Here is a 14834-nt window from a genome sequence, read left to right as displayed (position 1 = left end):
GGGAGTCCACTGACTGCTGAGAAGTTACTGTGACACTAGGAGCAGAAACAGGTCTGCTCCCAAGGGCAGGATATCCTATGTTCACCAAAACCAAGTCATCCATGCCAGTTTTGATTCCCCCATGGTACGACATTGATGTGAGGACCTGAACTTGCTGGTCTTCCCCAACAGACAAGCAAGAAGGAAACTAGGCACAGAGCCTTCAACTTTCACATGCTTACAGCCAGCTTGGCTCTGCCATTTACTGCTCCGTGGGGAGCCCTCCCTGAAGTTATGTAGATAAGGCTGCTAAACTACTGTCCCTGGCACTAAATTCTCAGTTCTGACCCATTCCCTAAAGCATCATTAATATCTGGGACTCCTTCCAGACCCACCTGGCTAGCATCAAATGGCCCGTGCTCTACCAGCTTGTCCTAGTGCAATTAGCATGGCATCAGGACAGCCCAAGCTTTGTAGAGTTATTCAGACTTGTGAAACAGCTATAGAGGGTTTAAAAGAATCTTTAATTTCATGTCAAAGTACTATCCTTCACAATGGGTTAAAATAGAAGAAAACTTCAAAGAACAAAATGGAAACAACAAATTAATATTCCCACTTGTGATTGAAAAACAGTTTGGGAAGTGGATAGCATTCAATGTGTAATGAGCATCCACATGCTTCAGAAAGCTTTGGAAATCTTGACCATTAATTTGATCTTCTTTTCCCCTCTACTTGGATCAATGGAAAGATTTTCAGCAAGTACATTTTCAGACCCTTGTTAACTGTTAATTTTCTCTCTGTATCCTTTTCAACTTCTTCCTCCTAGAGGCTGTCAGTCACTGCCACAGAGATTCATCAAGGCTGTCTTGTAATCACCACTGGTATCATCCTGACAGGAGAAAATATTAAAACATAGGTGAGTATGGAAGATCCTCTGCATGATCCAAGTGCTGACGTTGTCAGTCTGTGGAATATGCCCACACAGGAAAAGAACTTTGGAAAGAGCAAGCCAGACTTCAGCAGTGTTCCTGCCAGCTGACACACCATCAAAAGAGAATGGAGAAATGAGGCTTGTAGCTACCACCTGAAATAACATTTATCAAGTCCAATTTTTTCCTTTGGAATGCAGGTGAGCAATTGATCAGGGTTCTGTCCCAGAGAGGAGCACAGACAAAGTCAGCACAAATCACAGCAAGCAAACCTATTGTGTTCAGTTTTTTTGTCCCTGGGTATTTTTGTAACATCTCTTAGGGAAAAGGCACTATAGTTAGCCCTGACACATGACATATTTTAAAAAGCCACAAATGTGGCCATTTTTATCTAGAAGCACTACACAAAATATTCACTAGGTTAAAAAAGAATTTGCTCCCTTTAAATGTTTTGTGACGACACGTGTAAAGCTAGTTCCACTTCTCAGAAGGAATGAGTATTTTGTACAGACCCCTGATGACTGATCATTAATCAACATGACAGACACTGACAGTGTCAATTAGAAGAAAGGCCCTTCATTACAGAACCAGACTTCCCATGGGGACTGCTAAGGACAGGGCTTCTGTGCCATTTGCACAGGGGGAGAGGAATGTCCCAGAGTCCTTAGGAAAAATGGTAAAAACCAGCATTTCAGCACTAACAGGGGAGGCACATTCACTCAGAGCTGAGACTCAAATGCTACAATAAGCCTTGACAAGGTTCAGAAACTGAACCTATCTCATCACAGTATAGATCACGCTTTCATCTGGGATAAGGCAGCTAAAAGAACCCAAATGAAAAGAAAAATTAAAAGAAAAGAAAAATTAAAAGAGAGATAAACAAAATACCCCAGCACTATTTTGACTTATATGGATGGCACTGGCTTGAGGTAGTTAAGGATAGCAGAGAGAGAGGAGAAAATGGCAGAGCAGTGTGGGATAGGTGTAACAAGAATGATTAATTTAATTTAGATTCATCTAGGAGATCATGCAGTGCATGGATACACAGTCTGGTCCATGAAAATCTGGGTGCAGTGTCTCCTTGGGTTTGCTTTGTCCAAGTCACTTCCAGAGCATACAGTCTGGCCCACCTTTCAGACACGTGTCTCTCAAGGACATGACTGTTAACAGGCCTAGTGAAAGAGAGCCATGATCATGGCAGGAATGACATTGTTGCTGCAAACAACCATGGAAGCATCCCCCAGCGCTGGAAAGATAAGGAATACATGCAGTGGCTAAGAACCATCATATCCAGATTCTGCTTACCGAAATCATACTGGAGAGAGACTTTCCTGCGATACGCTTGAATTCAGGCTTTATAAGATTTAGGTCAACTTCACTTCGAGAAACAATCACCCTTATCAGAGTCCCATCATCCGTGCCAGCCCCCTGGAATAACAGATACATTCGTCTGTGATATCACTGGGTGTTCAAGGGATAAGCCGTACAAACTAGTCCAGGACAGGAGGAGTCAGCTTTCAAACACCACTTGGCACATATTCTGTGGAATATCTGCATCTCTTTCTGGAGGGCCAACCCACTCACCCTTCTCGGGGCCACTGTCAGCACCACAAGCCCACCATGGAAGTGTGCACAAGTTTTGCACATGTCAAATGCAAAAGCAAACATGCTACAAAGATGGGAGTTGTCAGAATACAGATTGTCCTTCTGCAGCATCACCCAGGCAGTGTTTGGCTTCAACCAATATTGTTTAATCACTCACAGGAAAATTAAGATCACACTGATAACAAAACAGTTATCTCAGCTTTCCAAAAGGCTTGGAGAGCTGACATCTTGTACATACCAGTTAAACATTACAGGGGCACAATCTGCAGATACCTTATATGTGCCCATTTGAAACTCTCATTTTATACTGCCAGTGAGAGAATTGCTTTCTAAAAAGAAAATATTGTGTTCCAGTCTATTAACATGGAAAGGAAGACTTCACCATAATCAACCTCCTAGAAAAGCCTCTTCCAGAAGTTTTGTCTGTGTTCCAGAAAGAGGGGCTGGGCTCCTTGCAGACTCTTAAGCCAGAAAAGACAGACTCCCTTGGTATCTCAAGCTTAAAGGGTACTTTTCTACCCAAAGTGTTTGAAAGGATTCAGCTATTACTTGCAACAATTGCACTAAACCTGCTGAATTTCACCAAGCCTTGGCTCTACTAGTTTGAATTGGTGGAAGCCAGGTTACAAGTTACGTCAGTATGAAAACAAGTGTGTTGCAATGAAGAGTCTTACCTTTAAAGCATGGTACAGCCTCTCTGCAAAGTAGCTATGGATGTTCCTGGTGCATTTCACTAGGCATACAAAAAAGCTCAGTAAGAATCAATGGTAATTCCAGTCCAGGACAGCAGGTGACTGAGGTCCTATATCTTGCCCATTAATTCAGTGTGTTCCTGGAATCTGAGTTTATCTTACCCAAGAGGTACCCCTTACTTTCTGATATCTTTATAAAGTAGATCCATCTAATATAAGTCAACTACTGCAGAAGAAAAGGCAGCAGACAAAGCAAAGGGAAAGGTCACCACTTACCAATAGCCAGCATGGCATCCTCAAGTGAACCACGAGTTTCACTCTTGATAGAGTCTTCTATGCTCTTACCAGCCAGTTTCTGGTATTCTTCAAACACTGTTTGAAACACAAAGAACTTCAAGTTTTTACCAGGTAACCTCAGAGGCATTTTGCACCCAATATTTACAGGCATTACTTGTGTGGCAATATGAACACACAGATCCTGCAAAAGTAATGGCCACATTTATGCCAGCTTCAGGAGGCTTTAGTCAACATCAGAAATACAAGCTATAAAGATGGATGTTAAAATTTACGAAAAGTCAAACCATTCATGGATCTTAATTCCCTGACTTCATGTGAAAATGCAATTTCAGTCACCTCAAGTTTATGTGGAAATCTGACCCTTCATCGCTGTCTTTAGCCACAGAAATAAAGCAGACAACAAAGTTAGGCACACCTTTGGTCTTGTGCTTGTTGATGTCATTAGCTTCAGGAGCCAAAATAAAATCAACTTAAGTCTAGGACTATGCATCTGACAGCCTATAGACTTTAAAATGGTGACACCACCATTTGGGAAAACTTCAACCACAATTAGAAAAAACGAAAAACTGAGAAAAGATGAGCAAAACACAGGTGCAGATTCTGAGATATTTGAGTTCCCTCAGTAACAAAAGTTCAGCAACAGGGTAATTGCTTGCCTTATACACCTTGGATACTCCAAGGCTCAGAAACACAGATATCTGCTTTTATTCCTAGCTTTCTAGGACTAACAAAGAAGGAAAACTGCTATGTAATGCAATGGACATCTTAATAAACTTTGCTCAGCATCCAAGATCATCAACACTCAAGACACTTTGAGGAAATGGAATACAGAATAGACAGATGGATACAAACTTCTCAACTCAGACCTACTCCTTCTATTAAAAAAATTAAAAAAGCTGCAACAATTACACTCAGGTTTTAAACACAAATAGCTGCAGGTGGCCGTACCACAGAAGAAATTGCTTGGTGCCACAGTAGGTCCCACAGACTGGTTGCATTATGACAACTAGATGAAATTCAATTCTTAAAGACAGATACAGACAAAGACTATAGAGACCACCTATTTTTGTTTGTTTGTTTTGTTTATTTTTTAAGTGACCTAGGGAGATTGAATTTGGAACACAAGGGGGAGCTGGCTTCCAGGGCATAGAAACAGCCTCAGAGGACGTCAACTTGAAAAAGCTCAGGCATACCTAATTTATCTCCAGCTAGATTTATCAGTTTAGCTGATTCACACAGTACTTGATATGTTTAGATTCAGCCAACATAGTGAAACCTGTTATGCCTCAAAAGCCTTGAGATGAAAAGGTTTGGTCTCTGTTGCACAGACAGTGGGGAGCTGAGGTCTCAACTGGAACAGAACTAGTGTCTTCCCTCCCGGCAGCCTCTGATGCCCTCAAAAGGACCTGGGGCAGAAATGCAGGTTGCACACTGTGATTCTCCAGCACTGAATAACCAGCTGGATTTTTAGTGATATTTTTTTTCCCCTGGAAGAACCCACATCCAGAGGACATGTCTGTTCACCACATGCTCCTACTTAATTAGGATGGTACTCACTCACTTCTTGGGTTTATAAAAATAACTATCCAGTTATCACCACTGTATAGGGATTCCTGGATAAGCCACTTCATTTTCAGCAGAACTAAATCTTCATAATCTTTCACAAAATCTGCTGGCAGTTTTTGGTTACTGAGTGACCAGGAACTAGAAAACAGGCTCAGGTACTTATTTGTGACCACCCATGTCTCTCATCTATAGCCCTGCCTCTTCTTTTTGGCTAGGTGATTTCTGACTTCAGAGGCTTGGGAGTGTAGTGTTGGTAGTGTGGGTTCTGCTCCATACCTTTCATTAAGTGTGTGGCACTCCTTTTGCACAAGATGGTGATGAACTGTATCTCATCAGTGCCCCGTATCTTCTCTCCAGCAGCATAAAGAGTCTGGAATTTAACACACAGTTATTAGCAAGATGTTCTGTGTGCACAGCTGGTAAAGGAACAGAGTTTGGCTGAAGGCATGGCTGGGGTAAAGGGGTTTGGAGTAACCTACACCACTGTGTGAACCAGAGTCTCCTAGAATGGTTGGTTATGAAAACCTTTCTGTCTTCTAGACAAATTGGAGCAGCCGCTATCTCCATCCTTTCTACCCGTCCTGCAGCAGCTGGAGCAGCCAACAATACACTTGAGGTTTCTTCCCTTTTCTCTCTTCTTCCACTCCACCATACCCATACACTTTCACATATCAAAAGCAGCTGAGCCAAAGTGCAGGCCTCATCACTCCTCTTTGGAATGGCAGAGCTCAGCAGTGCAGGCAAAACTGAAGAATCACTTACTTAAAGATCAGCCCACCCCAAATTATTGTGATTCCAACCCTCTGCTGACCAGGACTGTGCTGCTCACTGAAGCACTCTGAAATTCAAGGAGGTGGGAATGATCATATCATTGATCACAGGTATTTGAGAGTACCTCTGCATCCTGGAGAGCCAGGGCTGTGTCCACGTAGAGAGTGGCATTGTCCCTCTCACCCTACGAGCAGAAAAAGAAAGGTAACAATTTTGTCTCATGAAGATTCTTCCATAAATAAGGATCAGAGCATTCATTCTGAGCAAAGATCAATTATCCTCTCAGCTATCTATTTCTGCAGAGTACTCAAGCAGTAATATTTCAGACAGCACAAGTGCTAGCTCCTTCACTGAAAGGTGCTGAAATCAGTCATATGAAGCAGAGTGAAAAATTGCTCAGTTATTCTGCTACCAGGTAGGAAAATTCTGAAAATGTGGTAGGTAAATGCATTCAAATGCACTCAGCATGGAGGGCACAGACCCTGGAAAAGTGGTGAATCATAGTGGAGGGGCACTGTTTTCTAAGACCCTTGTAGGGTACAGTGGCTTTATGCATATGTAAAAGTGAGGTGTCTCTCTGCAGCAGAGCTGGCTGTAAGTTCCCAGCTCTCTTACTGCTCTAAGGAGGTGCTTCAGTCCCATCGAAGCTGAAACAGATCCACTCCAAGTGACATGGTTGTCCCTGCAACTTATCTGGTGACCATGACTATACTGGCTCTTTTAGTGCATGTCTTCTTCGAAAAAGAAGAGAAAAACATGAAGACCTTTATACCCTCAGTTCTGTTCTCCAGCATTACCTGAAGAAGGCAAACCAGAATCTGTTCTAAGTAGCCACTTGTTTCCGATTTTATGTCTTGTTCCAGATCAGAACCGTATTCTACCCAAGGGAAAGAGAGGGACAAAGGAAGGATTTGTTATTTATTTAGGTGATATAGTCAAGATATTACCAGTAACCCAAGCACACACACTGCCTGACACCAGGCAAGAAGGTCATTAGGGAAAAAAACAGGGCTGAGAGCAGCTCATACTCTTTGTGATACTCAGGTCAGCATTTGCATCCAGCTGGGTCACTAGCTCCCCTGATGTCCAAGAAATAAAGCCAGAGCTAATTTTAGAGGTATAGCTGAAGGGATGAAAAAGATAAAATATTTACAAATATATGTTTGATAAATATCTATCTATTTAATGGGGAGAAAAAAACCAAGTGCATAGCTATAGATTTGTTTATGTTCTGACAATTCTCTTTATAGCCAAACTGAACCAAATTTGTGATTTGCTGACCCTTTGCTGTAGCTGGATGAAGACCTAGAAAGGGATTTTCAATTCTCTCAGCATAGCCATGTTCTGTTTGTCAGCTGAAAGCAGAATTATATTGCTTTTGGAGTTAAATGGCTTTTAGAAAGCCATTTTCTTGCTGACAGTGCTAGCTGGTAACACCATTCCTGCTGTGCAATCAGGCCCATTGCTCTGTCCACAGAAATCTGAGCCCCAGGCACTTACCTTCTTTGTACGCCTTGATTATCTCCTTGATCTGCGCTTTTGTCCGAGATGCCAAGATCTCTATGATAACACCTTCCCTCGTTCCCACACCCTATAATAGAAAACGCAGTGGAGAAATAAAGGTGGAGAAAAGCATCTAGTCACGGAGAGTGATTTATTGCTGGAGAAGTATGGTGAAGGGAGGAGTTGGATGGCAGCAAAGTGTCAGGCTGTGTGCTGAGCTGTAAGAAACCGTCGTGATGAAAGCTGGAGACACAAAACACATTTGGATTGAACATGGTTTCTTTTAGTGAGGTGCCTAGTTTGTAAAGGATGATTTTATGTAACCCTACATTTCTGCTATGCTTTTCTGAAGTCAGATCTTTGACAATAGACAGGATTAGAGGAATGCAGGGAGACTAGCATTCCCCTTTGGACTGTCTAGTCAGCCCATCTTTGTACCATTTTAACAGACCATCTGAGACTTTTAAAAGTACATTGTCAATAGGGAGGATCCCAGCCAACCCCAGCCTGACCCTTGCACCACCACTCCTTGATTTCTTAAAGGATTCATGGCTCAAGTGGGGCATCAGCGCAGCAGGTTTGGGTGTGAATTAAGTTTTGCTGTTGCCTTCTCAGGCTCTATGAGTTACATATGTACAGAAACTTTCTTACAGCAATAAATATTTAAGCAGCATTTCCCCCCAGTATATTAATAGTACAATTAAGTATTTCTCAAAGGCTAGTGCTAATAACAAACTTAACCATGTAACAGTACAGTTATTAACAGTTGCACAATTGCAGAAAATTAGCATTGCATTTGTGCTACTACTTAAATATCAGCCTGCAATTTGCTTACCTTCATGGCATCATACAGCTCCTTGGCATCATACTTGAATGGGGAGTACATGAGAGCTACAATGAGCCTCTCAAAGTTGCCACTCAATTCGGACTTCAGGTTTTCAATCAGGTCCTGTTAAATGTGCATCATCACATGGTTACATAAACAGCCCCCCAGGATCATTTTGCTGCACATGCTGCTTCCATCCCCATGGCCCAAGCAATGAAGCTGAATGACAGCTTTGTTGATAGTTCATTAAAAAAGGTCCTGGGACTGAAAAAGGCTCCTAACTCCAAAATAGGATTTGTCTAGGTGCTTACACACTCCCTGTTTTCTTGATATTCAGGCTTTCTCAATAATTAATCCCACAGCAAATCTTGCTCCACTCTGCTTAATTCAGTGAGCAGAACTAGGTAGCTGAAGGTCTTGCATTGAGCAAGGGTGTAGCTTCAGAGAGAGCTAATTCCCAAAGCCTGCATATGAACTTGCATCCAGGACATCTGCAGAATCAGGAATGCAGTCTGCTTGATGATACACGTCAAAATTCCCTTTCACTTTAGTGCAGGCTTTCCCAGAGTATGACTCTCCCTGCTCTAATAGGATGCAACCATCTATTTGTTCATTGTTCCATACTCGCCACCTCCATATTTGCTTCCCTTTCTGAGGCTTTTGCATGGCAGTTCCCTTTCCAGAAAGGGTCACTGGAAACTCCACAGCAGGGCTGGGGGTACAGTTTGCTGATGAAAAAATTTTCCCAATAAAAGTAAGATTTTATCAAAGAAACAAAGAGAGCCAAAGGAAAACATGGTTGTCAATAACCATGCAATTTCCAAACAAGTGTAATTAAATAAGTCTTTAAATTGATCTTTTTTGACATTTAAAAAGGCCTGAAACAAACCTCTAGTTTATTCAATGTGTAACTTAGATGGGTATCAATTTTTGTTACAGCTTCAAATCAATAAGAAGCTTCACTTACAGTTAACATTGATTTTTAAAAAGTATTCCTGGTCAAAATGCATTTTACAAAAAAATTTAAATCTTTAGGAAAAAACCATTTCTTTCCAGTCAAAAATTAATTTTACACATTTATTGCAGGCCTTATAAATAGATATTAATCTACTTATTTGCAGAAGACTTGCATATAGTATGCATCATGCTTTCAGGATGAACTGTACGCCCATTTGCTACATCCTGCATGCAGTAAACCAGTGATTGAATAGGGCTTTGTTTTGGAAGAACCTTTCCAAACTGTGCTTTGAAGGATTTGGCAATCTCTTGACGCTGCATATTGCTCCTCTTGGTTAGTACTTCAGTTATAGCTTGTTCATCAGTCCCTGTGGAAAGCAACAATAAATCATAAATACAGCACACAGAATAAGCTGAGACTGGTCCAAAATCCCAATCTGAATATTCAGACAGCCTTGCCTGGTTCATTGCCTTTGTGTAGAAGTTTAAGTACATACTGAGGAAACTATAATTTTAATTTTTCACAGTAGAAAAGAAGTGATATCTCTGGATGCAAATTTCCTAAGGAATGGCTTTCAACTTACCAATTATAAGAAGAACATAGAATTTACGTATGTGGTTGGAGTCAACTCACCAAGCCCTTTCATAGCCTTGTACAGAATCTGAGCATCAGGTGCAGCATTAAAATTAAAAGCACCTGCCACGGACCTGCCCTCTGCTTCACTCTGAAAGAAGAAGAAAAATACACGACTTTTCACCACTGCTTTTCATCAGCTGAAGAAAAAGTATTTGAAAAGTATATTAATGCTATTTATTGCCTACACATTGTCAAGTCACAGAAAACAGGAGAGACTGGCTTGAAGTTTCTCAGCAGAGCAAAAAGAGAGCACAAGTTTCTCTCCAAAGAGAACACAAGTTTCCTGTTTCCACCTGCCTGTACCAGCCTTTGCTGCTGGCAGAAACATGAAGGGCAAAGCACGGCTGACAGTGTTGCAAGCGTTGTGAGGTGCAGGCAGTCTGGCAGAAAAAGCACAGACTGTAGTAGACTGGACTTTCCTATTCACTCCTTAAATGCAGTCCTTCATAGCATGGATGCTATTGTATCATACTGCACTTCTCAGTGGGTTGGTGCAGGGTAGTTTTTAGATAGCTTTTGGAATTCCTGAAGTAGTCTTGTTCTCACAGACCATTTTTTTCAGTAGCTGCTGCTGCACTTCTGCACAGTTGGTTTCAAGAAGGAAGCACCTCCACTGGAAGGATTTGGGCCAAAAACTACTTTGAAGGAAGACATCCATCTGGAGGAGTGCAGGTTTGATGTTCTTCCCTGTACCAAGAATCAGATACAACTACACAAGAATCTTCCTAACAAACCTCTAAGGTGCTGACAGTGCCAGAGTCCCAGGGCAGAAAGACACACTGAGACTTATTCTAGTCACCACAAGGTAGTAGGGCCATCAACCAGAACCCAGGCATAAGAGCTTCAATTTAACAAAGCTGGTAGTCAAGGAACTCGCTTGAAGATATTGCCACATCTATCACAAGCTGGTCCTATCAATAGGGGGAGTAGGTGGGTGGGTAGGGATGAAGAGTCATCATCACTTTATTACAGTAATAGACACAATTTTCTCCTTCCTAGAAGCAAGGATATTTAAATTGGAAACCACTATATTCTCATAAATTTACCTTAAGAATCAGGGTTAATATTAAACTAATGGTATCAGCATAACCTGATGGATATTTTAATGGAGACGGCTTCATAGCGAGATCAAATTCAGAGATTACAGACCAGAAGGAAGCATTAGGGTTGTCCCACATGACTTGCATAACATGGACCACCAAGTGCCACCCATCATCCTCCTGCTATGATGCAAATCCCCTCTGCTCTTACTTCCAGTGTGAAAGAGAACCACTGGATGCAGCTGGCACATGTTTGCATGCTGGCCCCTTTGCCAGCCACACTCCAGGAGCAGTGACAAGCAGCCGAGAGGCAATGAGGAGAATTGAGAGAGGCAGCATGTTCAGCAATCAGCAAGACTTGGAAGTTTGCTTTACAGCAAGCACAGAGACATTCTTGCATCACCACACCTTGCTCCCAGCAGAAAGAGCAGCTGTGAAGCAAAAGGTGTCAACAGGAAACTTGGCAAGAGATGCAGCTTTGAATCCAAATTGTCACCGAGCGGCCAGTTTAAGGCTGTGGTGAAGCTGCCACTGCAGAAAAAGCAGTGACAGACCAGGTGGCATTGCCACCTCTAACAGTTTGGCATTGGCCTACAAGAATTTGGCTGAGCTGGCAGGATCATTTCAGGTGCTCCTTTTCTATCCCTCTGTTAAGACAGCCAGCACCACCACAGCTTCCCTGGAAAGCAGGTTAGACCCATCCATCTGAGTTTGCTCTGAAAAAGATGGTCAATCCTCTCCAGCTGCATGCAAGGGCCCTGTGAAGAAACTCCCAAACACTCTGTACCCATGCCTGGTGACTCAATGAAAGAGGAAGTACAAGGCTGAGCTTTCATTTGGAGGCAGTGGAAACAAATTAAACAATGATCTTTTTTGGTACTAATTCCGATAAACAGTTACGGCCCTTTCTGGCTCAAGTAGCACATTTGTGACTCACTCACACACCTCTTTCTCTGTGCATGGAATTGTTGCAGCACAAGTACAACTGCACCAGCTTTTCAGAGAATCCCTGTTCACTTTGGTCTTGTTTCCCAGTTGAATTGATCCTACAACTCCCTGACTGAAACTACTCGAGGCATTTGTGTGACTCTCATGTAAATATAAATAATTGGCATGAAAGCAGCAGAAGCAGTGTCCCTTACAGCTGATGCTGTGAAAAGTTTTACTTACAAATTAAAGGAAGAAGGAGCAAAAGTTTCACTGCCAAAATATTTTCAAACCTAAACAATAGTTTTTTTGAAAAGCTGGAGTCTGGAGACAGGTTGGGTTACTGTTTGTGGTTTTTTTCCACTGGATATTTTCTGAGAAAGTTTCACATTTTTTCATTCCTTATGCCTTTGAACTGTATTTTTTATGAAGGGTTTAGAAAACTAAAACAATTCTTCCCCATCCTTCTTTGGACCTCTCATTTTCTTCTCATGCCTCCACCCCCTACAACACCAATGGTTAAGAGATCACTGGAGTTTAAGGGCTTTTCTCCTATTTTTCTCACTCTAAGTTTAGAAATTATTTCCAGCTTAGGGGTAGAGGGGAATAGATCATCCAAAAGGAAAAAAAATTAAGTGAGAGCTACTCCAAGCTTTGGAAAAAATATCTATTTTATTATACCAAATTCCAAAGGAGCTAGGGAGGCAGAGAGAACTCAGAAAGGAAGATTACAATTTTAATCTTTCTGAGGAAGGGGAAAAAAAAAAAAAAAAAGATATGTTTTGAGACCTGGGCAAAAACCTGGCCTGCCACAGAGGCTGATGGGGCAGCTGCCATGGCTGGCACATCACCAGAGCTACCTGCTGCCTGGTCTGAGCCAGACCCCAGGTGCTGCCTCAGCAGACCCCACGAGCTTCTCCCCATCCTGCCACATTCCTCTCAAAACCACAATCATTTACAAGAGAACATACACAGCATTTCCGGCTCCTGGCAAAGAGACAGGGTGTTCAAGACACATCATTTTTGCAATATTAAAAACCCACCAAAGGTAGACATTGTGGCTTGACCACAGTCTACCAGCACAACAGGGGACCAAAATGGGGACAGGTTAGTGCCCTGAACTCACTGCCACAGGATAAGGGAGCAGACAAGGAGCCCACAGTTTTCAAACTTCAGCTGTGTAACTTTGCTGTTGCATAGTACCACCTCCCCATGAACACAGGAATATAAACACCCCCTGCACCACTCTCTACTGAGGGATCCAGATAGGGTCTGCTCCTCTTCCTTTAGCCAGCAATCATGTCAACACCTTCCTTCATCAATGTTTTCAAAGTGCTGAATGCTATTTTACAGCCTGAAAAATAGTAAATAAGTCTTGCTGATTTTTAAAGGAAACTTTTCATTCCCACACAGTGCCTGATGCAACTTGTAAGTTACCTTATTATAGTGCCAAAAAACTTCAGAGTGTCAGTATATCCTCTACTTACCCAGGCCTTCCACCATGCCATTGCTGTCTCAGTAGTGATACCTGGGTCTGTTGGTGAAGAAAACCACACATATCACACCTCACAGTTTGGGAATCTGAGATTTGAAGGTGAGGATAGGAAGGAGAGGAAGGAACACAAGTTCTTTTCAATAGACTTACCACAAGAAAAATGGAATAACTGTACTCCTCTGGAGGCTTGCTCCCTCTGGAAGCTGCAGAATGTAACTGGCCTCTCAGGCACACGCAGGTATAAAGCATCTTTATCTACAAATTCCACAGGGCAACACCCTGAGACATGGCTCAACCTGTTTTTCACATATGATCTCATAGGGAGAGATCAGGTTGCTTAATAAATGAGGCTTCCCTTGTGAGGAGCCCTAAATTCAACCTTGTTGACTCATTGTAATTTTTCCACTCCTTCTCCCAATACACGCCCTTCCCTGCTAACATTTTGGCCTCTGGCACAGACACATCATGCAAATTACAACCGGGTTATTTCTCAGCATAAAAGTTCACTGAGGCTAGATGAATTCTGCTACAACTGAATAAGTCACTCATTATTACCAATTCTTTCTCTCTACTAATCTGAAACACTGCCAAATAGGACTCTAGAAACATAACAAACCTTCCTCTACCTCCCTTCCTTCAAAAACTTATTAAAAAAACCCTCAGAGCCAAACAACCAAAATATTTTGAAACCAAACAAACCGCATACCCAGCCACACTCCACACCATCCATGTCCTACACCTTACAGTGAAGCTCAATAAAGCATCAGATTGTACAGAGACTTAGAAGGTCCTGCCATCCTACCCCTAGACTTCCACAGCATGAGTCACAAATGATCTCTAGGGCAACATAGGACCAACACATCTAAGGCTAACCCCAGCTAAGCGTCATAGGAATTGCATTAGCTGCTGTGACATGTTAAGGCTTAGGAGCTGAGTGCAAAACTTCTCTTTTTTCAAAAGAAAAAAAAAAAAGAGCGGAACAGCTCCTAGGACTTTAATTTGGAGAAACATTTCTGTGAAATCATCTGAAATACCTTATGGTTGTAGCAGTATTTTCCTGTCTAGACTTCTGTCAGAATCCACCCATGCCTGTGTTTATTTATTTATTTCTTTGCAATGGAAAGCTGCCCTGATGGAAACATTCCCACCAGCTATATCTTAACACTTGCTATATAGGAGCTTTGTGCCCCCTCACATTTACAGGCTCACACGGCATGTTGGGTAAACACCAAACTATGGGCCTCTCTTATTTCCTTCCCACACACTGCTATTTCACTTAACTCAGAAAGGCCCCTGGTGGCCTGGGAAGTTGCCCTGGCTATTCCCAAAAGAATGAGCTGGGCCAGCTGCTCCTGCCTCCAACACATCCATCATATGGCGAGTGCAAGTTGGGAAGGAGGAGGCGGCATTGCCCTTGCTATAACAAAGATGCTGCCAGGTCTGCACTGGCTTTGTTCCTAGTCATGTGTGAGAGGCAGGTTGATCAACAGCACACAGCAAGGAGAGCTCCTGAGTGGTCCTTCCATCCTCCTCCTCTGCGGGTAGGGTGCATCTGCTGTTGCTGGATCCCCGTATTTGCTGCCTACATAAATCTTTTCCCTCTATTGGGA

The 14834-nt window shown here is 42.4% G+C and overlaps 1 protein-coding gene across 1 annotated transcript; it reads right to left on the bottom strand.

Annotated features, from left to right (window-relative positions):
* Positions 1-482: 482 nt before the first annotated feature.
* ANXA8L1 (annexin A8 like 1) lies at positions 483-14055 on the bottom strand. The gene is made up of 13 exons (XM_032115630.1): positions 13375-14055; positions 13217-13263; positions 9760-9850; positions 9399-9493; positions 8178-8291; positions 7340-7430; positions 6637-6716; positions 5964-6023; positions 5345-5438; positions 3482-3577; positions 3188-3246; positions 2214-2336; positions 483-868 (listed from the first exon to the last, which is right to left on the bottom strand). Exons 1-13 carry the CDS (start codon positions 13541-13543, stop codon positions 812-814), a joined length of 1176 nt encoding a protein of 391 aa, XP_031971521.1. The 5' UTR covers positions 13544-14055; the 3' UTR covers positions 483-811.
* Positions 14056-14834: the final 779 nt, after the last annotated feature.

The sequence above is a fragment of the Corvus moneduloides genome, chromosome 8, assembly GCF_009650955.1.
Source record: "Corvus moneduloides isolate bCorMon1 chromosome 8, bCorMon1.pri, whole genome shotgun sequence".
Lineage (NCBI taxonomy): Eukaryota > Metazoa > Chordata > Aves > Passeriformes > Corvidae > Corvus > Corvus moneduloides.
The sequence above is the reverse complement of the archived record's forward strand: the minus strand, read 5'-3'. Positions and strand labels throughout refer to the sequence as shown.

Coding starts and splice junctions, on each gene's coding strand:
- ANXA8L1 (XM_032115630.1), bottom strand. CDS start 13,543: ATGAGATCATATGTGAAAAACAGGTTGAGCCATGTCTCAGGGTGTTGC. Junction 6,717..7,339: donor AATCAAGGCGTACAAAGAAG/GTAAGTGCCTGG, acceptor TCCCTTGGGTAG/AATACGGTTCTGATCTGGAA. Junction 3,247..3,481: donor GGATGCCATGCTGGCTATTG/GTAAGTGGTGAC, acceptor TTGTATGCCTAG/TGAAATGCACCAGGAACATC.